Genomic DNA, 27136 nt, shown 5'->3' with positions numbered 1-27136 from the left:
TTCTCATCTCTTCCTCTGGGATTGTTCCCTTCACAAGGATGTAGTGACCATCTTTGTCTCTTTTAATTAGTTTTGGTTTGAAATCTACTTTGTCTTCAAATAAGATTGCTACGTCTGCTTTTTTCTGGGTTCCTGTCGCATGCAGAACTGTTTTCCATCCTTTAACTTTCAGTCTATGAATTTCCTTTTGAGTTAGGTGTGTTTCTTGTATACAGCATATTGCTGGGTTTTGCTTCTTAATCCATTCTGTCAGTCTATTTCTTTTGATTGGTGAATTGAGGGCATTAACATTGATAGTTATACTTGATAGATATTGATTCATCCTTGTCATGATATTTTACTATTGTTGGCTCTTTTACTTCTTATGTTTTTCCCCCTTTCCCTTTAGTGTCTTACCTGGCCTGGTGGCTTCACTGTGTTTGTCCTCATAGAATTTAGAGCTTCATTGTCTTTTTGTAGGATATTGCTTAGAATTGTTTGGAGTGCTGTTTTGGTGTTCATGAAATTTCTCAGGTGTTCTTTCTCGTGGAAGTATCTAATTTCCCCATCAATTTTGAAAGATAATTTTGCAGGATACAAAATCTAGGTTGGAAGTTATTTTGTTTTAGGCTTGAAATACTTCTCTCCAGGCTCTCCTTGATTTGTGGGTTTCTGTTGAGAACTCTCCATGATTCTGATGGGCTTTCCTTTGTAGGTGATTTGTTTCTTTTCTCTAACTGCCTGTAGGATTTTGTTCTTCTGTTGGGTTTTTGGGATCTTGACTATGATATGTTTAGGTGCAGACTTTTTTTTATCATGACTAGTTGGGGTTCTACATGCCTCACTTTTCTGTATGTCCAATTCTCCACCTCTGTGTGCGAAGTTTTCTACAACTACTTCTCTGAACAGATTTTTTTATGTCTATTGTACACTCTCCTGTTTTTTCATGGACCCCTATCAGTCTTACGTTATTTTGCTTTACATCATATAGTAGCTGCTGGATTGATTTCTCATGACCCCGTACTATTTGGAAGAAATCTCTTTTTTCATGGTCCTTAACAGCAATTCTGTCTTCTACATCTGATATTCTATCTTCAGATTCCTTTAATCTTCTCTGCATGATTTCAATGGAGTTTTTAATCTCCTGTATATCTGTTTGAATCTGTTTCATGCATTCCATTTCTCTCTTATGTTGAGCAATCAAGGTTTCTATTTTTTTCTTATGCTGGGCATTCGTGGCTTCCAGCATATTTCTTAGCTCATCTGGTTTTTAGCTCTTTCTGTTCTAGAGCCTCTAATCATGTCTTTCACTCTGCTCACCATCTGTGTAGTTGTCTGGGAGATTATTTCTGTTTTGAAGTTTTCTAGAGCCTCATTCATCTGTTTTGTTACTTCCTGTGCTATCAGTTCAGGGTGTTCAGGTTGTTCATTATCAGACTTTTCCACCTCATTTCCTCCAGAATTTGCCTTTTGTGGGGTGGAAGTCTGTGTTTGTGCCTTACTTAAATGTCTTCTCATTTTTGTTATTGGTACTGTCCTTGGTTAAGTTCCTGGGTTGATACTTCAAAATTGCTTATTGTGAGTATCTTTGTTGCTTTTATTTAGAACTCTTCTGGAATGATTGCTTCTCAGATGTATCTTCACAATATAGCTGGTCTTATGTTTTGAGTCTCTCATGACTCTGAGGCTGTCTTATTTTCCTTATACCATGAACCAATCAAAACCTTAGGCCTTAATGCTACAATCATCAGCAGCATAGCATCAAGCTCAGCTTAAAAAATGACAATTTGTGGTTGTTATTAATCTATCACTTTTAACTGTGTGAATTAGATCAAAATCAAGGACCAACCCAACATATGTTTACAGTGAATAAACTCTTCAATATAGCAACTTTACCCTTCAGAATGGGGAGTTAAAAAGAGTTGAGGAGGGAGAGATCTGTAGGTCAGAGGATAGGGGAAGGTTCACAGTGAAGCCAGAGGACACAGGTGAGAGAAGGAAAGAGAAGAAAAGAAAAATAAAGAAGAAATACAAAGTAGGGCCAGAACAGCAACACAAAGGAAGATGAGGAACAATTTGGCAGAGCAAGGGAGCAAGGGAGAGAGAGAGAAAGAAAAAAGAGAAAATATAAAAATAAAATTTTTAAAAGAGTATAAAAAATAAAAATAAAAAATTAGAGCAAAAAAATAGTGGTAATTTTGAAAATAACAAATAAAAGATAAAAGTGAATGGACTCCTTCAGGATATGCCTCTGCTGTCACAATAGACAATGTGGGCAGTAGTGTACAGTTATAAGTCAATGAGTCTCAGTAAGCCAGTCACAGACACGTGAGATTCAGGCAGATTTCTGGCTGCAATTCCAATGTTGAGCTCCCTGTTCTCCTGCAGTGTTGAACTCTGCAGGGTTCTACTACAGGTTCCAGCTGCCTTTCCCCTGAAGATAGTCCAGGTTGCAATGGGAGGTGATGGTCCCTCCAACATACAAAGTACAGTGGTCTGGTGTGCTTTTATTGCTGAGATTCTCTTCACTTTTCCAGTGGGATTTAGTTTTCATCAGGGAGCCTGAGAGAGTCCCTCTCTCCATGTTCACTTCTGAAGTTGAGGAAAGCGGCCTTTATGTCCTCCTGTGCTTCTGTAGTGTGGAACCAGTAGCTTCACAGCTAAGAGGCCAGACAGGGGGCTGCCTCTGCAGGTGGCTGGTGGTCATGCCCAGGAGGTCCACACCAGCTCCTGGTCACAAGTGGGCGTGACCAGATCCTGGTCACATGTGGGCATGGCCTGCTGGATAGAGCTGCATTCAGTCAGCCTGGAACGCTCTGCCCGTGCTGCTCCCCTGGCAGCTGGTGGCTATGCCTCCAACTATTCAATATTTACACAAGTGTGTCCTATTTATTTCACTTAAGAGAATGGTCTCAATATGCATCCATTTAGCTCTAAATGTCTCTAGTTTCTCATTCTTTATGGCTGAGTATTACTCCATTTTATAAAAAACCCCCACATCTTCTTTATCCATTTTCCAGTTGATGGGCACTTGGGCTGTTTTCAAGCTTTAGCTACTACAAACTGTGCCACTATAAACATGAGTGCACATATGTCCTTGTGGTATGATTCTTTCAAATCTTTTTGGAATTAAAAGCCATTCACAGCAGGGGAATGGCTTGGTCAAATAGGACCTCTATTCCTAGTTCTTTGAGGTATCTCCTTACTGATTTCCACAGTGCTTGCAACAGTCTTCACTCTCACCAACAAAGGAGAAGGATTCCTTTCTCCCCACACACCAGCCAGCATTTGTTATTGCTTGATTTCTTGATAGCAGCTATTCTTTCTGGGGTGGGGTGGAATCTCAGGGTTGTTTTCATTGGCATTTCTCAAATGACCAGTGATGGTGAACATTTTTTGATGTTTATTTTCTGCTTTTATTTCTTGGTCTGAGAAATGACTGTTCATTTCAGAAACCCATTTTGAATTGGGTCTTTAAATTTGGATGGTCTATTTTTTTTCAATTCTTTATATATTCCAGATAGTAGTCCTTTGTCTGAGGTACAGCTGCTAAAAATTTTTTCCTACATTGTAGGTTGTCTGTTAGCTCTGTTGGTTGTTTCACTTGCAATGTAGAAACTTTTTAATAAGATGAGATCCCAGTTGTTAATTCTTTGTGCTAGTTCCCATGCTACTGAGGTTTGGTCATAAAGTCTTTTCCTATGTCAATGTCTTCAAGAGTTCTACCTAACTTATCTTTCAGCAAGATTAGTGTTTCTGTTTTAATATCTAGATCTTCAATCCACTTTGATCTTACTTTAGTGCATGGTGATAGATATGGGTCTAGTTTTAATCTTTGGCAGGTTGAAATCCAGTTTTTCCAACACCATTTATTAAATAGGCTATCTTTCCTCTAATGATAGTGGTTGGCTCCTTTTTCAAATATGAGGTGGCTGAGTATGTCTGGAGCTGTTTCTGCATCTTCTAATCTATTTCACTGATCCTTGGGTCTGTTTCATTGCCAGTACCATGGTGTTTTATCACAGTAGATTTGTAGTATAGTTTCAAGTTGGGGATTGTGATACCCCCTGCTATGTCTCTGTTGCCTAGAATTGCTTTTGCTATTCTAGGTCTCTTCTGGTTCCAAATGAATTTTTGGATTGTTTTTTCTAGTTCTGTGAAATATGTTGTTGCAATTTCAATTGGCATTGTATTAAATCTATATAGTAGTTTTGGAAGTATGGCTATTTTCACTATATTGGTTCTTCCTACCCAGGAGCAAGGGATGTATTTGCATTTTATTATATCATCTTCAATCTCTTTTTTCAGAGTGCTGTGGTTTTCTGTGTAGAGGTCTTTTGCTTTCTTTGTTAGATTGATTCCTAGATATTTCATTTTTTTGGATGCTATTGTCAAAGGAATCGTTTCTCTAATTTCTCTCTTAGTGAGTCTGTTATTTCTATACAAGAAGGCTATTTTTTTTTGTATCCAGCTACTCTACTGAATCTGTCAATTAAGTCTCTAAGTCTTTCATCCAAGTTTTTTGGTTCTTCTATGTAAAGTATCATATCATCAGAAAATAATGACAGTTTAACTTGTTCCTTTCCTATCTTTATTCTTTTTATTTCTTTCTCTTGTCTATTTGTTGTGGCTAATGTTTACAGAACTGCATTGAACAGAAGTGGTGATGGGGGCATCCTTGTCTTGTTCCTTATTTTAGCATGAAAGTTTTCAGTTTTTGACCATTTAGTATGATGTTGGCTGTTAGTTTTTCCTAGGTAGCCTTAATCCAATTGAGATAAAGACCTTCTATTCCAAGTTTCTATAGGGTTTTTATCATGAATGAGTGTTGGATTTTGTCAAATGCTTTTTCTGCATTTATTGAGATGATCATATGTTTTTTGTCCTTGACTCTGTTAATATAGTGCATTACATTTATTGATTTATGTATGGTGAACCATCCCTGCATCCCTGGTATAAATCCAACTTTGTCAGGGTGTATGATCTTCTTGATGACCCTCTGTATTGTGTTTGCCAGTATCTTGTTGAAGATTTTTGCATCTATGTTCATTAGGGAGATTGACCTGTAGTTCTCTTTTTCCATTGGGTCTTTCCCTGATTTTGGAATCAAAGTAACACTTGCTTCCAGAAATGAATTTGGTAGTATTCTTTCCCTTTCAATTTCATTGATGAGTTTACAAATAATGGTGATAGTTCTTCTTTAGATATCTTGCAGAATTCAGCAGTGAAGCCATCAGGAGCTGGCATTTTCATTGTTGATAAATGTTTAATTACATTTTCAATTTCACTCATTGTAATTGGGGTGTTTAGAATTTCCATATTGTCTTCATTTAACTTAGGTGATTTGTATGTAGGTAGGAATCTTTCCCTTTCTTCAGTGTTTTCCATTTTATTAGAGTACAGTTCTTTGAAGTAGATATTGATGAACCTCTGCATTTCTGCTGGGTCTGTAGTGACTTATCATTTTGTGTCCCTAATTGCATGGATTTGAGACTTTTCTTTCCTTTTTTTATAAGGTTGGCTAAATGTTTATTGATTTTATTTATTCTTTGAAAAAAACAACTCTTTGATTCATTGATTTTTTTGTATAATCAGTAGTCTCCCTTGCATTGATTTCTATTCTGATCTTTATAATTTCATCTCTCATCTGAGTTTTGGTTTTGTCATGCTCTTCTTTTTCTAGGAGCTTGAAGTTCACCATTAGGTGATTTATTTGAGCTCTCTCTATTTTCCTAATAGGGGCATTCACTGCTATGAATTTCCCACATAGACCTGCTTTCATTGTGTCCCATAGATTCCTGTATGTTGTACTGGCATTATCATTTACTTCTAGAAACTGTCTAATTTCTTCTTTAATTTTCTCTGTGACCCATTAGTTGTTCAGGATGGTGTTATTAAATTTCTATGTGTCTGTGGGTGTTTTGCAGTTTCTTATGCTATTGATCTCCAATTTTATTGCACTATAGTATGATAATATACAGAGCATAACTTCAATTCTTTTACCTTTACTTAAACATGTTCTATGAGATAGTATGTGGTCTATTTTGGAGAATGACCTGTGTGCAGCCAAAAAGAATATGTATTCTGATTTTGTGGTGTGAACACTCTGTAAACGTCCATTAAACCCATTTGTCAATAGCTTGGTTCAGTTCCAGAATTTCCTTGTTAACTTTTTGTATAGATAATCTGTCTATTTGTGATAGTGGGGTATTGAGTTCCCCCAGTACAATTTTATTAGTGCTTATTTGGTTTTTCATGCCCATTAATATTTGCTTTGTATAGTTGGGGGCATAAGTATTTGGTGCATATATATTTTTGATTGTCATGTCTTCCTCTTGGTTTGTTCCCTTCACAAGGATGCAGTGACCATCCTTGTCTCTCTTAATTAGTTTAGGTTTGAAATCTACTTTTCTGCAAATAAGATTGTTACCCCTGCTTTTTTCCAGGCTCCTGTCACATGCGGAAGTGTTTTCCATCCATGTACTTTCAGCCTATGAGTTTTTTTGAGTTAGGTGTGTTTCTTGTGTACAGCATATTGTTGTATTTTGCTTCATAATACATTCTGGCAGTCCATTTCTTTTGATTGGTGAATTGAGGCCAATTACATTGATGGTTATAATTGATAGATATTGACACATCCTTGTCATGATATTTTACTCTTGTTGGGTCTTTTTTAATTTTTCCCCCTTTCCCTTTAGTTTCTTTCCTTGCTTGGTGACTTCCCTCTGTTGGACCTCATGGAGTTGTGACCTTCATTGTCTCTTTCTAGGACATTGTTTAGAAGTGTTTTGAGTGCTGGTTTGGGGTTTATGAAATTTATCAGGTGTTGTTTGTCATGGAAGTATCTAATTTCTCTATTGATTTTAAAAGATCATTTTGCTGGATACAAAATCTAGGATGGAAATTATTTTCTTGTAGGACTTGAAATACTTCACTCCAGGCTCTCCTTGACTTGAAGGTTTGTGTTGCGACATCTGATGTGATTCTGAGGGGCTTTCCTTTTCAGGTGATTTGTTTCTTTTCTCTAAGTGCTTGTTGGATTATGTTCTTCTGCTGGCTTTCTGGGATCTTGACTATTATATGTCTAAGTGCAGGTTTTTTTTTTTTAATCATGGCTAGTTGGAGTTCTATATGCCTCATTTATCTGTATGTCCAATTCTCTTTCTCTGTCTGGGAAGTTCTCCACTATACTTCTGTGAACAGTATTTTTTATGTCTATAGTACTTTCTCCTGCTTTTTTGTGGACTCCTATGAGTCTCATGTTATTCTTCTTTGCATCATCTAGCAGCTGTTGGATTGATTTCTCATGGTCCCTTACTATTTTTAAGAAATCTCTGTTTTCATTGTCACTAACCGCAATCCTGTTTTCTATATCTGATAGTCTATCTTTGCATTCATTTAATTTGCTGTGAATACTTTCAATGGAGTTCTTAATCTTCTGTTTAATAGCTGTTTCAATCTGTTTCATGGGTTCCATTTCTTTCTTATGTTGGGCAATCATGGTTTCCATTCCTTTCTTATGGTGGGCATTCATGGCTTCTTGCATGGTTTTCAGAGCATCTTCCTTTTTATTTGTTTCTGTTCTAGACCCTCTAATCATGTCTTGCACTCTGCTCACCATCTCTGTAGTTATCTGGGAAATTATTTTTGTTTTGAATATTTCTAGAGCCTCATTCATCTGTTTTGTTACTTCCTGTGCTATCAGGGTGTCCAGGTGGTTCATTATCAGACTTTTCCACCTCGTTTCCTCCAGAATTTTCCTTTTGTGGTGTGGAAGTCTGAGTTTGTGCCTTGCTTAAATGACTTCTCATTTTTTTTTGGCACTGTCCTTGGTTTAATTCCTGGGTTGATACTTCAAAATTGCTTATTGTGAGTATCTTTGTTGTTTGTATTTAGAACTCTTATGGAATGATTGCTTTTCAGATGTATCTTCCAGATATGTATCTGTATGTATCTTTATGTTTTGAGTCTCTAATGACTCTGAGGCTGTCTCACTTTTCCTATATCAGGAAGGCAATCACAACACCTTAGCCCTTAATGCTACATTCAGCAGTACCATAGCATCAAGCACATCTTAGAAAATGACAATTTGTGATAGTTATTAATCTATCACCTTCACCTTGTGAATGAAATCAAAATCAAGCACCAGCTCAATGTGTGTTTATAGTGAATAAACTCTTCAATATAGCAAGTTTACCCTTCAGGATTGGGAGTTAGAAGGAGTTGGGAAGGGAGGGATAGATAGGTAGAAGGATAGGGAAAGGTTAGAAGTGAGGTCAGAGGACACAGGAAGATCATGCAAACTCTAAGAAACTGTTGAAGACTAGAGGAAAAAGCAGAATGAAAGAACAAAGCAAGAACAGAGCAACCTCATAGCAATAGGGAAGCTAGAAACTGCATTTACTTTCCTTTATAACTAAAGATAATTGAGAGAAGGAAGAAGAGAAGAACAGAAAAATAAAGAATAAATCTGAATTAAGTCCAGATCAGGAACAAAAAGGGAGCTGAGGAACAATGTGGGGCCATGAAAGAATGTGTGAGAGAGAGCGACAGAAAGAAAAGGGGAAAAAAGAAAAAAAAGAAGAGAAAAAAATTGAAAAGGGTAGCAAAAACATTAAAAATTAAAAATAAGAGAAAAAAATTTCCTGCAAATAACAAAAAGTAAAAATAAAGGACCTCCTTCATGGTGTGTCTCTGATGTCACAATCGACAACGTGGACAGCCATGTGCAGATATAAGTCAATGAGTCTCAACAAGTCAGTAGCAGACCTGTGAGATTCAGGCAGATTTCTCACTGCAAGTCCCAAGTTGAGCTCCCTGTCCTCCTGCAGCATTGAACTGTGCAAGTTTCCACTGCAGGTTCAAGCTTCCCCTCCCCTGAATATAGTCCAGGTTCTGATGGGAGGTGATGATTCTTCCAACTTACCAAGTACGGTGGTCTGCTGTGCCTTTATCGCAGAGATTCTCTTCACTTTTACAGTGGGCTTCTTTTGGAGCTCAGGACAATGACCTTTATGACTCCCTGTGCCTCTAGTGTGGAACCAGGTAGCAGTGCATCCAAGAGGCCAGAGGAGAGGGGGGTGCTGCAGGTACCTGGTAGGCTAAGCTGGTTGCTATGGTGGGGCATGGGGTAGAGTTGGGGCTCCACACCCCTGGGCTTCTCACCATGCACCACCTCATTACTGAGGGCGGGCAGTATCAGTAATTTTAGACACTCCTTAAAGTTTATAAGCCATCTCTTTCTCTTCTTTTGTAAATTGGTGATGTTCTCTGCTCATGGATCTTAAGAGTTTAGTGATTATTCTTAATATTCAAAAGAGCACTTTGTGTATTAAGATTATAATGCTTTTGGAAATATTGAAAAATGTTTAAAATATTTATATTATTATTTAAAAATTATTTTTATTGGTACATTTTAGGTGTACAATATAATGACAGTCATCACTGAAAATTTGCACCTTTACCTAATCTCTCTTGGTTCTTATATTTTCCCCATTACTATGCCCTCACTTCAACCCCTCCACCCTTCCCTATTTACAAAGATTTTGTTTCCATTTTTTCATTTTCTCATATTAATTCCATTCCCTTTTTTCCTTTCCCCTACCGCTCCAACTTCCTCTTCCCCCTTGCCCCTTTTCTTCCTATTTCACATTATCTATTATACCTTTCAGTCCTTATTTACACTTGCAATTTCTCACACTATAGAAACTATTCGGTATTTACATATGTGTGTCCTATTTATTTCACTTAAGAATATCACCTCAATGTGCATCCATTTAGCTAAAAATGTCTCTAATGTCTCATTTTTTGTGGCTGAGTAGTACTCCATTGTATTAAAAACCCACATTTTCTTTATCCAGTCTCTAGTTGATGGGCAGTTGGGCTGATTCCAAGTTTTAGCTATTGCAAATGGTGCTGGTATGAACACGGGTGCCCATATATCACTGTGGTATGATTTTTTTAATTCTTTGTGGAATATACCCAGCAAGGGAATAGCTGGGCCAAATGGGACTTCCAGTCCTAGTTCTTTGAGGTATATCCATACTTATTTCCCCAGTGTTTGTACCAGTCTACACTCCCACCAGCAGTGGAGCAGGGTTCCTCTTTCCCCACAGCCACACCAGCAATTGTTATACGTCAATTTCATGATAGCAGCTATTCTTTCTGAGGTGAGGTGGAATCTCAGTGTTGTTTTCATTTGCATCTCTCGAATGACCATTGATGTTGAACATTTTTTCATATGTTTATTTGCTATTTCTAATTCTTTGTCTGAGAAATGTCTGTTCATTTCAGATTCCAATTTTTGCATTGGGTCTTTAAATTTGGGAGGTCTGATTATTTAAAGTTCTGAATATATATGCTAGAAAATAGACCTTTGTCTGAGGAATAGCAGGTGAAAAATTTTTGCCACATTGTGGGTTGTCTCTTCACTCTGTTGGTGGTTTCTCTTGCTGAGCAGAAGTATTTTAATAAGAAGAGATCCCACTTGTTGATTGCTTGTGCTACTTCACAGGTAACTGAAATTTTGTTCATAAAACCTTTTCCTACACCAATGTCTTCAAGAATTCTCCATAACCTCTGTTCCAACCTGTTTGGCATTTCTGTTTTAATATCTAGATCTCTAATCCATTTCAATTTTAGTTTAGTGCATGGTGAAAGATATAGATCTAGTTTTAATCGTTGACAAGTTAAAACCCAATTTTTCCAGCACCATTTATTAAAGAAGCTACGTTTCTTCCAGTGAATGTGTTTGGCACCTTTGTCGAACATGAGGTGTCTGAGTGCATCTGGAGTTTTTTCTGCATCTTCTAATCTGTTCTACTGTTCCACAGGTCTGTTTCTTTTCCAGTACCATGCTTTTTTGATCAGAGTAGCTTTGTAGTATACTTTCAAATTGGGGGTTGTGATACCCCCTGCCATGTCTCTGTTGCCTAGAATTGCTTTTGTTATTCTAGGTCTCTTTTTGTTTCAAATGAATTTTTGGATTGTTTTCTCAAGGTCTGTGAAGTATGCTCCTGGAATTTCAATTGGTATTGTGTTGAATTTATATGGCAGTTTTGGAAGTATGGCCATTTTCACTATGTTGATTCTTCGTACCCAGGAGCAAGGGCTGCCTTTCCATTTTGTGATATTCTCTTCAATCTCTCTTTTCAGAGTGCTATAGTTTTCAAAGAAGAGGTCTTTGATTTATTCTGTTAGGTTGATTCCTAGACATTTCAGTTTTTTGGATGCTATTGTGCAAGGAATTGTTTGCCCTATATTTCTCTCTCAGTGAGTCTTTTGTTCATGTAGAGGAAAGCTATGGATTTTTGTGTGTTGACCTTGTATCTAGCTACTTTACTGAATTTGGTTATTAAGTCTAGAAGACTTTTGGTGGAATTCTTGGGGTCTTCTGTATAGAGTATCATGTCATCTGCAAATAATGACAATTTGACTTCTTCATTTCCTATCTTTATTCATTTTATTTCTTTCTCTTGTCTAATTGCCATGGCTAATGTTTTCAAAACTATATTGAACTGGAGTGGTCATAGTGGACATCCTTGTCTTGTTCCTGATTCTAGTGTGAAGGATTTCACTTTTTGATCATTTAATATGGAATTGGGTGTTGGCTTTTCATAGATAGCTTTTATCAGATTGAGATAGACTGTCTTTTCCAATTTTTTGTAGGGTTTTTATCATAAATGCATGTTGGAGTTTTTCAAATGCTTTTCTGCATCTATTGAGATGATCATATGGTTTTTGTCCTTGACTCTATTGATATAGTATATTACATTTATTGATTTTCATGTTGAACCATCCCTGCATCCCTGGGATGAATCTCACTTGGTCAGGGTGTATGATCTTCTTGATGACCTTCTGTATTCTATTTGCAAGTATCTTATTTGGGATTTTTGCATCTGTGTTCATTAGTGAGATTGGCCTATAGTTCTCTTTTTCAGTTGGATCTTTCTCTGCTTTGGGGATCAAGGTGATGCTTGCTTCCAGAATACACTTGCTTATAGAACACACCTAAACCTGTTGTGTGGGAACCAGATGAGTGACTGCTGCATCTTGCAGAAAGCCTCAGACTGCCTTTATCTCAGAAATGGAGCCAGAAAGGAAAATCCCAGCAACCATGGGAGAGCCTGAAACACCCTCAATTCCAAGCCAGCCTTTTGTGAAGCTCAGAAGAAGTATGCTACCCCCAGATTTGCAGAAGAAAGAAGTCCATGCCAAGCACAGAGCTACCGTGCCCTTTACCGTCCCTGAGGGACTGACTAACTGCATCTCTCCAGGGCTGGTGACTGTCATCACTGCCCACACTGGCAAAGAGGTCAGGTGTGGACCCCACAAGGAGAAGCTGCAGAAGGCCCAGCAGCTGTGTGGAAACTGGAGGCTGCAGGCAATCAAGCAACAAGGAACTGAAGAAGAACGTTTAAACCGATTGGATTTCACAAATGCCTTTCAAATCATGTCTTCAGAAGGTCAAGTTGGATCTGGGGGCCAGGCTGCTGCTGAGAGCTCACAGCCCACCCTTGGCCTGTTTCCCTTTTGAAAATAGATGATCCCAGAAGCTTTTCAACTTTCCCCTACATCTTCCATCAGACAGCTCACTGCTGCAGACCTCATGAAACAGATGGAGAAAGTAAAACATTGTCAGAGAAAGGCTTACGGAGGCCTTGAGGGCAGACAGCCTGGCTAGGGAGGCAGAGGGGACAAGTGGCCAGGAGGAAAGAGATGAAACCTAGTTGGAAATAGGAGTAGGAGCTGCTAGAGACTCCCAGATGTGAGGCTGCTGGAGAGATGGGGTTCACTAGAGTTTCTAGTGTAGTTGTTTGTCTTTTAATTCTAGTTCTAAACTGCCCAAGGACCCTGCTACACCCAAAGTTTTACTATTAAACATTTTAAGAAGCAGAAAGTAGGTGGTTTTATGAGATTAAATTTCATGTGGGAAGGAGTCCTTGTAATTGTTCAATTTTAGCGTATGATTATATTTTTATCTATTTTTAAAATCTATTGTTAAAAAAAATAAAAAAGTTTTTCCTTATCCAGAAACATTTTAATCTCTTTGAAAACAAAGCAAAACAAACAAACAAACAAATTGAAAATTACTTTTCTCCTTTTCACAATTGTGGACATTTTAACCATAATTTAGTTATGGCTACAAAACACCAGAAGATTTTTTTAATGTATCTTCTCTATGGTATTTAAAAAAATTTTGTGCCCCTCTAGTTTTTAATTAGCAGAAATGTCCCACCAAAAAGAAGCTATTGTATTTAAGCCACATCACCAAAACAAACAAAACAACCAAACAAAAAACATAAAAAAACAGAGCTTAATACCCTTTTATTGATGTGTCTTACAGATTGACATGACCAAAGTCATACATTTTCATTTAATTTACAATTCCCTTTTTCACAATATGCACCAATTGAGTATATGCTCTGAGAGCCATAAAATGTACCAAACATCAATTTTTTCAAAAGAATGCATAAAAATATTTTAAAGATTTTTTTGTTCAGGAGATCCTGAGTCGCAGAGAAGAAGCCAAATCACCCCACTGCAGACAGGCAGGCCTGCCCATGCCCTACCGAGGTCCTGAGTAGTGTGGAAGACACCGAATCACCCCGCTGCAGACAGGCAGCCACCTGGTTCCACACTACAAAGATGCAGAGGACACCAGACCACCAGACCAAGGTACTGAGTCCCACTGTTCCCGGCCCAGAGGTAAGGGCGTCTGAGCCGTCGTCCCTCTGCTCCTGGTCCAGAGGAAGGGGCTTCCTGGTCACTATCACTCCGGCTGCTTAAAGGCCAGAGGAAAAGGCTTTTGGGAAACCTTCTGTCCCTCTGCTCCTGGCCCAGAGGAAGGGGCTTCCAGGCCGCCAACCCTCCCGCTGCTCCAAGCCCACAGGAAAGGGCTTTTGGGTCACCATCCCTACCGCTGATCACAGCCCCTGTCCCACCTCACCCAGCTCAGAGGAGATAGTCAGTGCAGGCACTAACAGCCCCCTGGCCCAGTCGAAATGAGAAAACACATAAATAAGTCTCAAAACCAGACTTCCATATCACCTACAGCAACCCCAAAGGGAAATGAGATGGAACCCTCTGATACTCAACCACCTGGACCCACTGGACTGGCAACAAAAGGGGATCTGGAAAAAATGAAATCAGAAATAATTTCTCAGATAGCAGGAGAAATTGTGCCCCTAGTGCAAGATATGATTAATAAATCTAGAGAGGAGCTGAGGAACATGATGGAATCCCAACACAGGAAACAAATGGAATCCATAAAACAGATGCAAATAGATTTCCAGGACATGAAAAACTCCATTGAAAGTCTACACAGCAGAATGAGCCAATGTGAGGACAGAATTTCAGATATAGAAGATAAGATTGCAATTAGTGACCAGGAAAAGAAAAATTGCTTCAAAATTATAAGAGAACATGAGAAATCAATCCAGCAGCTGCTAGATGATGCAAAGAAGAATAACATAAGACTGATTGGGCTCAATGAAGAAACAGGAGACAGTGGAGATGACATAAAACATCTCTTCACAGAAATAATGGCAGAAAACTTCCCAAGCAGAGGAAAAGAGCTTGACATACAGATAAGTGAGGCATATAGGACTCCAAATAGCCTTGATCAAAAAAAATCTACACATAGGCATATAAATGTTAAGATTCCAGAAACAAAACAGAAGAACAAAATTCTCCAAGCAGTCAGAGAAAAGAAACAAATCACATACAAAGGAAAGCCCACCAGAATCACAGCTGACTTCTCATCACAAACCATCAAGGCAAGAAGAGCTTGGAGTGACATCTTCCAAGCCCTAAAAGAAAACAGCCTCCAACCCAGATTGATATACCCTGCAAAACTATCTTTCAAAATGGATAGAGAAATAAGATACTTTCATGACAAAGAGCACCTTAGGAACTTCATGAATACCAAACCAGCACTCCAAAGAATTTTACACAATATCCTAGGAACAGACATCGAGGATCACAACCCCAGGAAGCAGAGCAGAATGAACCCACCTGGCATGACAAGAAATTAAATGTAAAGGGGGAGAACCCAACAAAAAGAAAAAGTCATGGCAATGACAAGTCAATATGTTTCAGTTATAACCATCAATATTAATGATCTCAATTCACCAATCAAAAGAAATAGACTGGCAGAATGGGTCAAGAAGCAAAACCCAACAATATGCTGCATACAAGAAACACACTTAATTCAAAAGGAAACTCAAAGACTGAAAGTTAAATGGTGGAAAACAATACTCCATGCGACAGGAACCCCCCAAAACGCAGGAGTAGTTATCCTCTTTGCAGATCAAGTAGATTTCAAACCAACACTGATTAAGAGAGATGAAGAAGGACACTACATCCTTGTAAAGGGAAGAATCCAAGAGGAAGTGATGGCAATCATAAATATCTATGCACCAAACACTAGTGCACAAAACTATATAAAACAAAAACTAATGGACATGAAAAGTCATATATGCACTAATACAATTGTAGTGGGGGACCTCAACGCCACACTATCACAGATAGATCAACTAGACTAAAAATAAGTAATGAAATACTAGAACTCAATCAAACTCTTGAACAAATGAACTTAACAGATGTTTATATAGTCTTCCACCCCACAAAATCAGAATACACATTCTTCTCAGCTGCACATGGGTCATTCTCCAAAATAGACCACATACTCACACATAGAACATGTTTAATAAGTGCAAAGGAATCGAAGTTATCCCATGTACATTATCAGACCATAGTGCGATGAAATTGGAGATCCATAGCAAAAGAAACTCAAAAAATTTTATAAAAATGTGGAAATTCAACAACACACTTCAGAATAACCAATGAGTCACAGAGGAATTTAAGGAAGAAATCAGACAGTTCCTTCAATTAAATGACAATGACAATACAACATATCAGAATCTATGGGACACAATGAAAGCAGTCTTACGAGGGAAATTCATAGCAGTGAATACGCATATTAGGAAAACAGAACGAGCCCAATTAAACAACCTGATGCTGAACCTCAAGCTTCTAGAAAAAGAAAAGCAGGACAGCTCCAAAGCTCATACAAGGGAGGAAATTATAAAGATCAGAGGAGAAATCAATGCAATGGAGACTAAGAGAATGATACAAAAAATCAATGAAGCCAAGAGTTGGTCCTTCGAAAGAATCAACAAAATTGACAAACCTTTAGCCAACCTTCTCAGAAAAAGGAAAGAAAAGGCCCAAATCCCTACAATTAGGAATGAAAAGGGTGAAATGACAACAGACCCAGCAGAAATCCAGAGGATCATCAATATCTACTTCCAGAACCTATACACCAATAAGATGCACAACACAGAAGAAATGGACAGATTTCTAGATACAAATGAATTACCAAAGTTGAACGAAGAAGACCTAAAAATTCTGAACAACCCAATCTCAACCAATGAAATTGAAAATGTAATTAAAAACTTATCAACTAAGAAAAGCCCGGGCCCTGATGGCTTCACTGCTGAATTCTACAAGACATTTAGAGAGGAACTGCTGCCACTACTGTTAAAACTCTTCAATGAAATTGAAAGGGGAGCAGTATTCCCAAATTCATTCCTGGAAGCAAGCATCACCTTGATCCCCAAAGCAGAGAAAGACTCAATTGAAAAAGAGAACTATAGGCCAATCTCACTAATGAACATAGATGCAAAATTCCTTAATAAGATACTGGCAAACAGAATGCAGAAGATCATCAAGAAGATCATACACCCTGATAAAATGGGATTCATCCCAGGGATGCAGGGATGGTTCAATATACGAAAATCAATCAATGAAATACACCATATCAATTGAGCCAAGGACAAAAACCATATAATTATCTCCATAGATGCAGAAAAAGCATTTGACAAAATCCAACATGCATTTATGATAAAAACCCTACAAAAAATTGGAATAGATGGTCTCTACCTCAAACTGATAGAAACCATCTATGAAAAACCAACAGCCAATATCATGCTAAATGGTCAAAAACTGAAATCCTTCACACCAAAATCAGGAACAAGACAAGCATGTCCACTATCACCACTCTTGTTCAATATAGCTCTGGAAACATTAGCCATGGTAATTAGACAAGAGACTGAAATAAAAGTAATAAAGATAGGAAATGAAGAAGTCAAATGGTCATTATTTGCAGATGGCATGATACTCTATATAGAAGACCCCAAGAACTCCACCCAAAGTCTTCTAGACTTAATAACCAAATTCAGTCAAGTAGCTGGTTACATGGTCAACACACAAAAATCAATAGCTTTCCTCTACACGAATGACAGACTCACTGAGAGAGAAATAGGGCAAATAATTCCTTTCACAATAGCATCCAAAAAGCTGAAATACCTAGGAATCATCCTAATGAAAGAAATCAAAGACCTCTTCTCTGAAAACTATGGCACTCTTAAAAGAGAGATTGAAGATGATATCAGAAAATGGACAGACATCCCCTGCTCCTAGGTAGGAAGGATTAATATAGTGAAAATGGCCATACTTCCAAAACTGCTATATAGATTTAATGCAATTCCAATTGAGATCCCAGCAGCATAATTCATGGACCTTGAGAAAACAATCCAAAAATTCATTTGGAACAAGAAGAGACCCAGAATAGCAAAAGCAATTCTAGGTAACAGAGACATGGCAGGGGGTATCACAATCCCCAACCTGCAACTCTACTACAAAGCTACTGCGAGAAAAACAGCATGGTACTGGTAAAGAAACAGACCTGAGGACCAGTGGAACAGATTAGAAGATGCAGAAATAACACCAGACACACTCAGTCACCTCATCTTTGACAAAGGAGCCAAACACCCTCACTGGAGGAAAGATAGCCTCTTTAATACATGGTGCTGGAAAAATTGGGCTTCAACTTGCCAAAGATTAAAACTAGACCTATATCTCTCACCATGCACTAAACTAAAATCAAAATGGATTAAAGATCTAAATATTAAAGTAGAAACCCTGAACTAGTTGGAACAGAGGTTAGGTAGAACTCTTGAAGACATCAGTGTAGGAAAAGATTTTATGAACAAAACCTCAGTTGATGGTGAACTAGCACAAACAATCAACAAATGGGATCTCTTCTTATTAAAAGGCTTCTGCACAGCAAGAGAAACCACCAGCAGTGTGAAGAGACAACCCACAATGTGGGAAAAAATCTTCACCTGCTCTTCCTCGGACAAAGGCTACTATTTCGAATCTATAAAGAACTTAAAAAGATCAGACCTCCCAAATTTAAAGACCCAATCCAAAAATGGGCATCTGAAATGAACAGACATTTCTCAGACAAAGAAGTAGAAATAACAAATAAATACATGAAAAAATGTTTAACATCACTGGTCATTCAAGAGATGCAAATGAAAACAACGCTGAGATTCCACTTCACTCCAGAAAGAATGACTGCTATCATGAAATCAACCAATAAGAAATGCTGGCGGGGCTGTGGGGAAAGAGGAACCCTGCTCCACTGCTGGTGGGAGTGTAGACTGGTGCAAGCACTGTGGAAATCAGTATGGAGATCCCTCACAGAACTAGGACTGGAAATCCCATTTGACCCTGCTATTTCACTGCTGGGGATCTTCCCCAAAGAATTAAAAGAATCATACCACAGTGATATATGTGCACCCATGTTCATAGCAGCACAGTTTGTAATAGCTAAAACTTGGAAATAGCCCAAATGCCCATCAACTGGAGACTGGATAAAGAAAATGTGGTTTTTTAATAAAATGGAGTACTACTCAGCCATAAAAAATGAGAAATTAGAGACATTTATAGTTAAGTGGATGCACCTTGAGATGATACTCTTAAATGAAATAAATAGGACACAGATGTGTAAATACCAAATAGTTTCTCTGGTGTGAGAAACTGAAAGTGTAAATAAGGACTAAATGTATAATAGGTAATGTGAAATAGGAAGAAAAGGGGCAAAGGGGAAGGAAGTGGGAGGGCTAGGGGAAAGGATAGAAGGGAATGGGATTAATATAAGAAAATGGAAAAATAGGAACAAAATCTTTGTAAATAGGGAGGACTGGAGGTGTTGAAGGGAGGGCTGGGCAAGGGTGAAAAATAAGAACCAAGAGAGACTATGTAAAGGTGCAAATTTCCAATGATGAATGTCATTATATTGTATACCTAAAATGTACCAATGATTAGAATGAATAATCGATAAGGTAAAATAGGAAAAAAAGGTCCAAAATGGTAGGGGTAGTGGGTGGGGCAGGGGAAAGGAAAGAAGGGAAAGGAAAAATGATGAGAAATGGAAAAAATGGAAATAAAGTCTTTGTAAATAGGGAAGGGTGGAGGGCGTGAAGGGATGGCTAGGAATGGGGAAAAAATGAGAACCAAGATGCATTTTATAATGGTACAATTCCCAATGAGAAATGTAATTGTGTTGTATACCTACAATGTACCAATAAAAGAATTTAATCCAAAAAAAAAAGATTTTTTTGTTTAAAAGGTGAAAGAAATATAAAGAAACCGATTCGCTCCCTTTCTTCATGCATCCGTAATCTAAACCGAAACAAATGTTAACAGCAAGAACAAACTACTGCTGCAAGTTTTTATAAGTCCATTTTCTCTGTACATACAAACTGCTCACTACTGAAGGGGAAAAAATAATATAATCCATGGTGTCTGCTGATTCAAAGGGGAGAAAAAAGGCTGTTATTAGTATCCAAAAACTGGTATATGTATGTTCTGCTTTTATAATGTATATTACTTTCTTTCTTCTGTTTTTCATATCCAAAACTTCTAAATGCTATTTTAGGGACATAGCAGATTAGATTCCAGCACTTGGTGAACAGAATTCACAAGCTTTGACAAAACTCTGTCATCTTCAGGGTGTGATTTTGTTTATATACACTGGTATGTATGTATGTTTTTTAGATTTGGCTGTAGTGGACTAGCCATGGTTCAAATGGTACTATAGCATTACATAGGTCAGGGACAGTCATTTTGGCTATGTACACATTCATGCTCAGTCCATGGCTTCCAAGTAGTAGAGCTATTTCTGAAGGTCTAATACACAAACTGAACCATCTGATGCACTGGCTCCAACTTTGTGTCCTACTGCATTCCAGAAAACTTCAAAATTTCCACCTGTTCCCCTATAACTGTGAACTAGAGCACCTGTCTGTGTATTTCAGATGTGCACATATTTGTCAAAAGAACCACTTGCCAGATACCTGCTGTTGGGACTGAACGATACACTGTACACAGGCTCTTGGCATTTTGTTAAAGTATGGATATAAATCCCTCGGTCTACATCCCATAACCGAACAGTAGAATCAAAGGATGCACTTGCTAACATAAGGTTGGCGTTTGGATTATTTGTCCCTGGTCCTGTTGTACTCCACTTAATAGTATAAATTTCTTTATTATGTGCTTGCAAATCATGGACACAATTGTCTTGTTTCATACTCTATATCTTCAAAGTCATGTCATGAGAACAGGAGGCCAGGAGATTGCCAGTTGGGTCACATTTGATAGCATTTACTTCATTCCTATGTCCCTGGAATGTTTTAATGGTCCATCTTGTTCTAATTTGCAGACATGAGACATGAATGCACATATCTGTACTACAAGAAGTGAAGGTATTATTGTTCTGCCAGTCAACATCTAATGCTGGTGCTGAATGAAAAGGAAACTGTTGCTTGGCTTCACCAGTATGTGCATCCCAAATAACTGAAGTCTTATCAACTCCAGCACTTAGGATGAAATTTCCTTTCTTCTTCCATTTTAATGCAAATATAAGGCCTTTATGCTGCCCTAAGGTGATTACCATCATTAGCCCATATTTTGGCAAATCTGTCATATGAACCAGTTGCTAGAAGCATACTTTCACTATTCCAATCTAGATATGTTACATCCTTGTTACTTGGAACATCTTGTCCTCCTTCTTGTATGCAATGTCTAAGTATTAACTGTGTGGAAACACTATTGCTATTTTCACTAAGATTCCATATTCTTGCTGTTGAGTGTCCCAGCCCTGATGCCAAGAGATCACTAATGGGGTTCCAGGCACAGATGAAAACTTCAGATGCATGGCCCCGTAACACAACTGCATTATTAGGAGGGATTTCAACATCCCCATCTACTTCCATCATATCAGTATGATTATTTGCTGTAGTATGTGCTCCATTCTCTTCCCCATTTGCTGTATTTCTTCAGTTTTTGCAGATTCTTGTTGGTTGGTTGCTGTGCAAGCTTACCTCTGTAAGCTTGTTGTCTTGTTTGTACTACATCAGGCATTATGGCATCTATCAGGGACAAGATTCTATGGGCCAACCATCAAACAAGGTACCATCGTCATTTATACTAACTTCTGCCTCTACATACTGTAGACCTTGTAGACCTTTCTGGATGATGGAGATTAATGTGGCAGGTGGGACAAGTGCACCATTTATATTAGACTGACTCATATGGCTTTCTATACCAAAAGTAAATGTTGAATGAGAAAATCCTGAGTCTTGCAAGTATCTATATACCAAGAAGTTGACCTCATCACTGCTTATACTCATCTTTATTCCCACTTAAACCATGAGGTCACAACATTGATGTGGGGATGTGCAACTGAATGAATATCCGGTAGGTACGGCCAATCACAAGCTGCTGTTGCTGGGCCTGGCGGCCTCCGACTGAGCTCCCCCTCCTGGGAACGGAGGCACGAGGAAACTCCCCTCCTTGCCTACACCATCGCCTTCAGCCACCCTCAAAATAATCCATCCGGGGGTGCGAAGCAATTATAATCACAGGAGCATGGGCACGGGGGATGGGCCGGCCGTTGGTGGGGGTGGGAAGGAGGCACAGCCCCCCCATGCTTAAAATATTGAGAATATTGTTTTCACTGAAGAAATTTAAAACTTTTGGATGTTGTTATATCAATAAATTTCCTATTGTATTTTTCTATTAAGTTCAGTAAATCGCCCCCGACCCTGAGAGCAAGGTAATATTAATATATTTTTTGACATAAAAATTGTTAAAGTGCTTAAATCTGTTGTGTTGAAGTATGATGTAAAGTTTTTAATTAGAATTTTCCAGAAATAATTTACATTTTGTTTTTAGAGAGTAACACCTGATTTTGGTATTCATTTATGATGTTATTTTTGTTCATGTATTTGATATTTATGTATCTTGGGTATAAAATGTGTGTCTGCTTTTATCTCCCTTTAAAATTATTTTAATTGTTGTAAATTTGCAGTGTGGCTTGGTATGCAGTACAGTAAATATTCTATCATTATCCCCCCAATTAATTACCTTTTTTTTCTGTTCTCCAAATTTATATTTTAATTAATTTTATTGGTAAATTTGACGTATACAATATAATGACATTCATCATTGGAAATTTGCATCTTTACATAATCTCTTTTGGTTCTTATTTTTTCCCCCTTCCCCTGCCCTCCCTTCAACCCCTCCACCCCTCCCTATCTACAAAGACTTGGTTTCCATTTTTCTTTTTCTCATATTAATTATATTCCTTTTTTATCTTTTTCCCTACCCCTCCCAATTCCCCTTCCCCCTTGCCCCTTTTCTTCCTCTTTCACATTATCTATTATACCTTCGAGTCCTTATTTACACTTTCAGTTTCTCATACTAGAGAAACTATTCAGTATTTACACATATGTGTGTCCTATTTATTTTACTTAAGAGTATCGCCTCAATGTGCATCCATTTAGCTATAAATGCCTCTAGATTCTCTTTCTTTATGGCTGAGTAACACTCCGTTTTATAAAAAAAAAAAATTTTGCTTTATCCAGTCTCCACTTGAGGCGCAATTGAGTTGCTTTCCAAGTAGTGCTGCTATGAACATGGGTCCACATATATCACTGTGGTATGATTCTATTAATTCTTTGGGGAAGATATCCAGCAGGGAAATAGCTAGGTCAAATGGGACTTAAAATCCTAGTTCTTTGAGGTATCTCCATACTGATTTCCACAGTGCTTGCACAAGTCTACACTCCCACCAGCAATGGAGCAGTGTTCCTCTTTCCCCATAGCCCCACCAGCATTTGTTATTGGTTGATTTCTTGATATCAGCCATTCTTTATGGGATGAGGTAGAATCTCAGCATTGTTTTCATCTACATCTCTCCAAGGACCAGTGCTGTTGAACATTTTTTCATGTTTATTTGCTATTTCTAGTTATTTGTCTGAGAAATGTCTGTTCATTTCAGATGCCCATTTTTGGATTGGGTCTTTAAACTTGAGAGGGCTGATTTTTAAAATTTCTTTATATATGTTAGATAGTAGACTTTTGCCAGAGGGACAGCCAGAGAAAAATTTTGCCACATGGTGGGTTGTCTCTTCACACTGTTGGTGGTTTCTTTTGCTGTGCAGAAGCTTTATAATAAGAAGAGGTCTCACTTGTTGATTGTCTGTGCTAGTTCACAAGCAAACTGAAGTTTTGTTCATAAAATCTTTTCCTATACCAAAGTCTTCCAGAGTTCTATTTAACCTGTGTTCCAGCTGATTCCGCATTTCTGTTTTAATGTTTAGATTTTTAATCCATTTTGATTTTGGTTTAGTGCATGGTGAGAGAGATAGGTCTAGTTTTAATCTTTGGCAAGTTGAAACCCGTTTTCCAGCATCATTTATTAAAGAGGCGATCTTTCTTCCAGTGAGGGTGTTTGGCTCCTTTGTTGAAGAAGAGATGGCTGATTGTGTCTGGACTTGTTTCTGTATCTTCTAATCTGTTCCACTGGTCCTCAGGTCTGTTTCTTTGCCAGTACCATGCTGTTTTGATCAGAGTAGCTTTGTAGTATAGCTTCAAGTTGGGGGTGGTGATACCCTCTACGTTGTCTTTATTGCCTATTATAGCTTTTGCTGTTCTAGTTCTCTTCTGATTACAAATGAATATTTAGATTGTTTTCTCAGGGTCTGTGAAGTACACTGTTGGAATTTCAAGTGAGATTACACTTCATCTATATAGCAGTTTTGGAAGTATGGCCATTTTCACTATGCTGATTCTTCCTACCCAGGAGCAAGGGCTGCCTTTCCATTTTGTGATATCCTCTTCAATCTCTCTTTTCAGAGTGCTATACTTTTCAGAGAAGAGGTCTTTAATTTTTTTGTTAGTTTGATTCCTAGGCATTTCAGTTTTTTGGACGCTGTTGTGCAAGGAATTATTTGCCCTATTTATCTCTCAGTGAGTCTGTTTTTCATGTACAGAAAAGCTGTTGATTTTTGTGTGTTGACCTTGTATCCAGCTACTTTACTAAATTTGGTTATTATGTCCAGAAGAATTTTGGTGGAGTTCTTGGGGTCTTCTATATAGAGTATCATGTCATCTGCAAATAATGACAATTTGACTTCATTTCCTATCTTTATTCCTTTTATTTCTTTCTCTTGTCTAATTGCCATGGTTAATGTTTCCAAAACTATATTGAACAGGAGTGATGATAGTCAACAAACTTGTCTTGTTCCTGATTTTAGTGGGAAGGCTTTCAGTTTTTGACCATTAGTATAATATTTGCTGGGTTTTTTTCATAGACAGCTTTTATTAGATTGAGGTAAAGACTGTCTATTCCAATTTTTTGTAGTGTTTTTAACATAAATGCCTGTTAGATTTGTCAAATGCTTTTTCTGCATCTATTCAGATGATCATACGGTTTTTGTCCTTGGCTCTATTGATATAGTGTATTGTATTGATTGATTTGCATATTTTGAACCATTCCTTCATCCCTGGAATTAATCCCACTTGTTCAGGGTGTATGAACTTCTTGATGATCTTGTGCATTCTATCTGTCAGTATCTTATTAAGGATTTTTCCATCTATGTTCATTAGTGAGATTGGCTTATATATAGTTCTCATTTTTTGTGGGGTCTTCCTCTGCTTTGGGGATCAAGGTGATGCTTGCTTCCAGGAATGAATTTGGGAATATTGCTTCCCTTTCAATTTTATTGAAGACTTTAAACTGTAGTGGCAGTTTTTTCTCTCTAAATGTCTTGTAGAATTCAGCAGTGAAACCATCAGGTCCTGGGTTTTTCTTAGTTGGTATGTTTTAATTACATGTTTAATTTCATTGATTGATAATGGGTCACTTAGAATTTTAGGTCATCTTTGCTCAACTGTGGTAATTAATACATATCTAGGAATCTATCCATTTCTTCTGTATTTTCCATCTTATTGGTGTATAGCTTCTATGATGATCCTCTGCATTCCTGCTGGGTCCATTGTGATTTCACCCTTTTCATTCGTAATTGCGTGAATTTGGGCCTTTTCTTCCTTTTATTGATAAGAGTAGCTAAGGGTTTTTCCATTTTGTTGACTCTTTCGAAGAACCTACTCTTCACTTCATTGATTTTTTTGTATCGGTCTCTTAGTCTCCATTGTATTGATTTCTGCTCTGATCTTTATAATTTCCTCTCTTATATGAGCTTTAGTTTTGTTCTGTTCTTCTTTTTCCAGAAGTTTGAGGTTCTGCATCAGATTGTGTAACTGAGCTCACTCTGTTTTCTTAATGTAAGTATTCACTGCTGTGAATTTCCCTTGTAAGATTGCTTTCATTGTGTCCCATAGATTCTGTTTTATTGCCATTTTCATTTAATTGTAGGAACTGTCTGATTTCTTCTTTAATTTCCTCTGTGACCCACTGGTTATTCAGAAGTGTGTTGTTCAATTTCCATGTGTTTATGAAATTCTTGCAGTTTCTTTTGCTATTAATTTCCAATTTTATCACACTATGGTCTGATAATATACAGGGGATAACTTCAATTCCTTTGCACTTATTTAAACATGTTGTATGAGCGAGTTTGTGGTCTATCTTGGAGAACAATCCATGTGAAGCTGAAAAGAATTTGTATTCTGTTTTTGTGGTGTGCAACACTCTGTAAACATGTGTTAAGTTCATTTGGTCAAGAGATTGATTGATTTCTAGTATTTTGTTGCTTATTTTTTGTCTATTTGATCTATCTCTTTGTGACAGAGGGTTATTGAGGTCCTTCACTACTATTGTATTAGTGCTTATATAATTTTTCATGTCTCTTAGTATTTGTTTATGTATTTGGGTGCACTAGTGTTTGGCGCATATATATTAATGATTGTCATCTCTTCCTCTTGGATTATTCCCTTTACAAGGTTGTAGCATCCTTCTTTGTCTCTCTTAGTGTTGGTTTGAAATCCACTTGATCTGCAAAGAGAATAGGTTCTCCTGCTTTTTTGTGTTACTATCACGTGAAGTATTGTTTTCCACCATTTAACTTTCAGTCTATGAGTCTCTTTTTGAATTAAATGTGTTTCTTGTATGTAGCATATTGTTGGATCTTCCTTCTTGACCCATTCTGCCAGTCTATTTCTTTTGATTCATGAATTGAGAACATTCACATTGATGGTTATAACTAATATGTATTGACTTATCATTGTCATGACTTTTTCTTTTTTTTGGATTCTCCCCCTTTGTGTTAATTTCTTGTCATGCCTAATGGATTCATTCTGCTGTGCTTCCTGGGGTTGTGATCCTTGTTGTGTTTTCCTAGGATATTGTTTAACATTTTTTGGAGTGCTGGTTTGGCATTCGTGAAGTTCCTAAGGTGCTCTTTGTCATGAAAGTATTTTATTTCTCCATCAATTTTGAAAGATAGTTTTGCAGGGTATATGAATCTGGGTTGGAGGAATTTTTCCTTTAGGGCTTTAAGCTTTAGAGCTTTCCCAGCTCTTCTTGCCTTGTGACTTTGTGTTGAGAAGTCTGCTATGATTCCCATGGACTTTCCTTTGTGTGTAATTTGTTTCTTTTCTTTAACTGTTTGTAGAATTTTGTTCTTCTGTTGGGTTTCTGGGATCTTAACTATTATATGCCTATGTGCAGATTTTTTTTGATCAAGGCTATTTGGAGTCCTATATGTCTCACTTATCTCTATGTCATTTCCCTTTTTGGAAACTTTTCTGCCATTGCTTCTGTGAATGGTTTTTTTATGTCATCTGTACTCTCTCCTGTTACTTCATTGACTCCACTCAGTCTGATGTTATTCTTATTTGCATCGTCTAACAGCTGCTGATTTCATTTCTCATGGTCCCTTAGTATTTTTAAGAAATTTTTCTTTTCTTGGAAACTAATTGCAATCTTATCTTCTCCATCTGAAATTCTATCCTTGCATTGGCTCATTGTGCTGTGTAAACATTCAATGGAGTTTTTCATCTC

The 27136-nt window shown here is 37.6% G+C and overlaps 1 protein-coding gene and 1 pseudogene across 1 annotated transcript; one reads left to right on the top strand and one right to left on the bottom strand.

Moving 5' to 3' along the window:
* Positions 1-12094: 12094 nt before the first annotated feature.
* Positions 12095-12514, top strand: LOC147822522 (methyl-CpG-binding domain protein 3-like 3). Its single transcript, XM_087196774.1, has one exon. It carries the CDS (start codon positions 12095-12097, stop codon positions 12512-12514), a length of 420 nt encoding a protein of 139 aa, XP_087052900.1.
* Positions 12515-20005: 7491 nt separating this feature from the next.
* Positions 20006-21525, bottom strand: LOC101724091 (F-box-like/WD repeat-containing protein TBL1XR1 pseudogene; annotated as a pseudogene).
* Between the last annotated feature and the right edge of the window lie 5611 nt (positions 21526-27136).

The sequence above is a fragment of the Heterocephalus glaber genome, unplaced genomic scaffold, assembly GCF_053883595.1.
Source record: "Heterocephalus glaber isolate CG9 unplaced genomic scaffold, H.glaber_assembly_v1.0 deba00001613, whole genome shotgun sequence".
NCBI lineage: Eukaryota > Metazoa > Chordata > Mammalia > Rodentia > Bathyergidae > Heterocephalus > Heterocephalus glaber.
The sequence above is the reverse complement of the archived record's forward strand: the minus strand, read 5'-3'. Positions and strand labels throughout refer to the sequence as shown.

Bases quoted from the DNA above. Each gene is read 5' to 3' on its own strand.
- LOC147822522 (XM_087196774.1), top strand. From the start codon at position 12,095: ATGGGAGAGCCTGAAACACCCTCAATTCCAAGCCAGCCTTTTGTGAAG.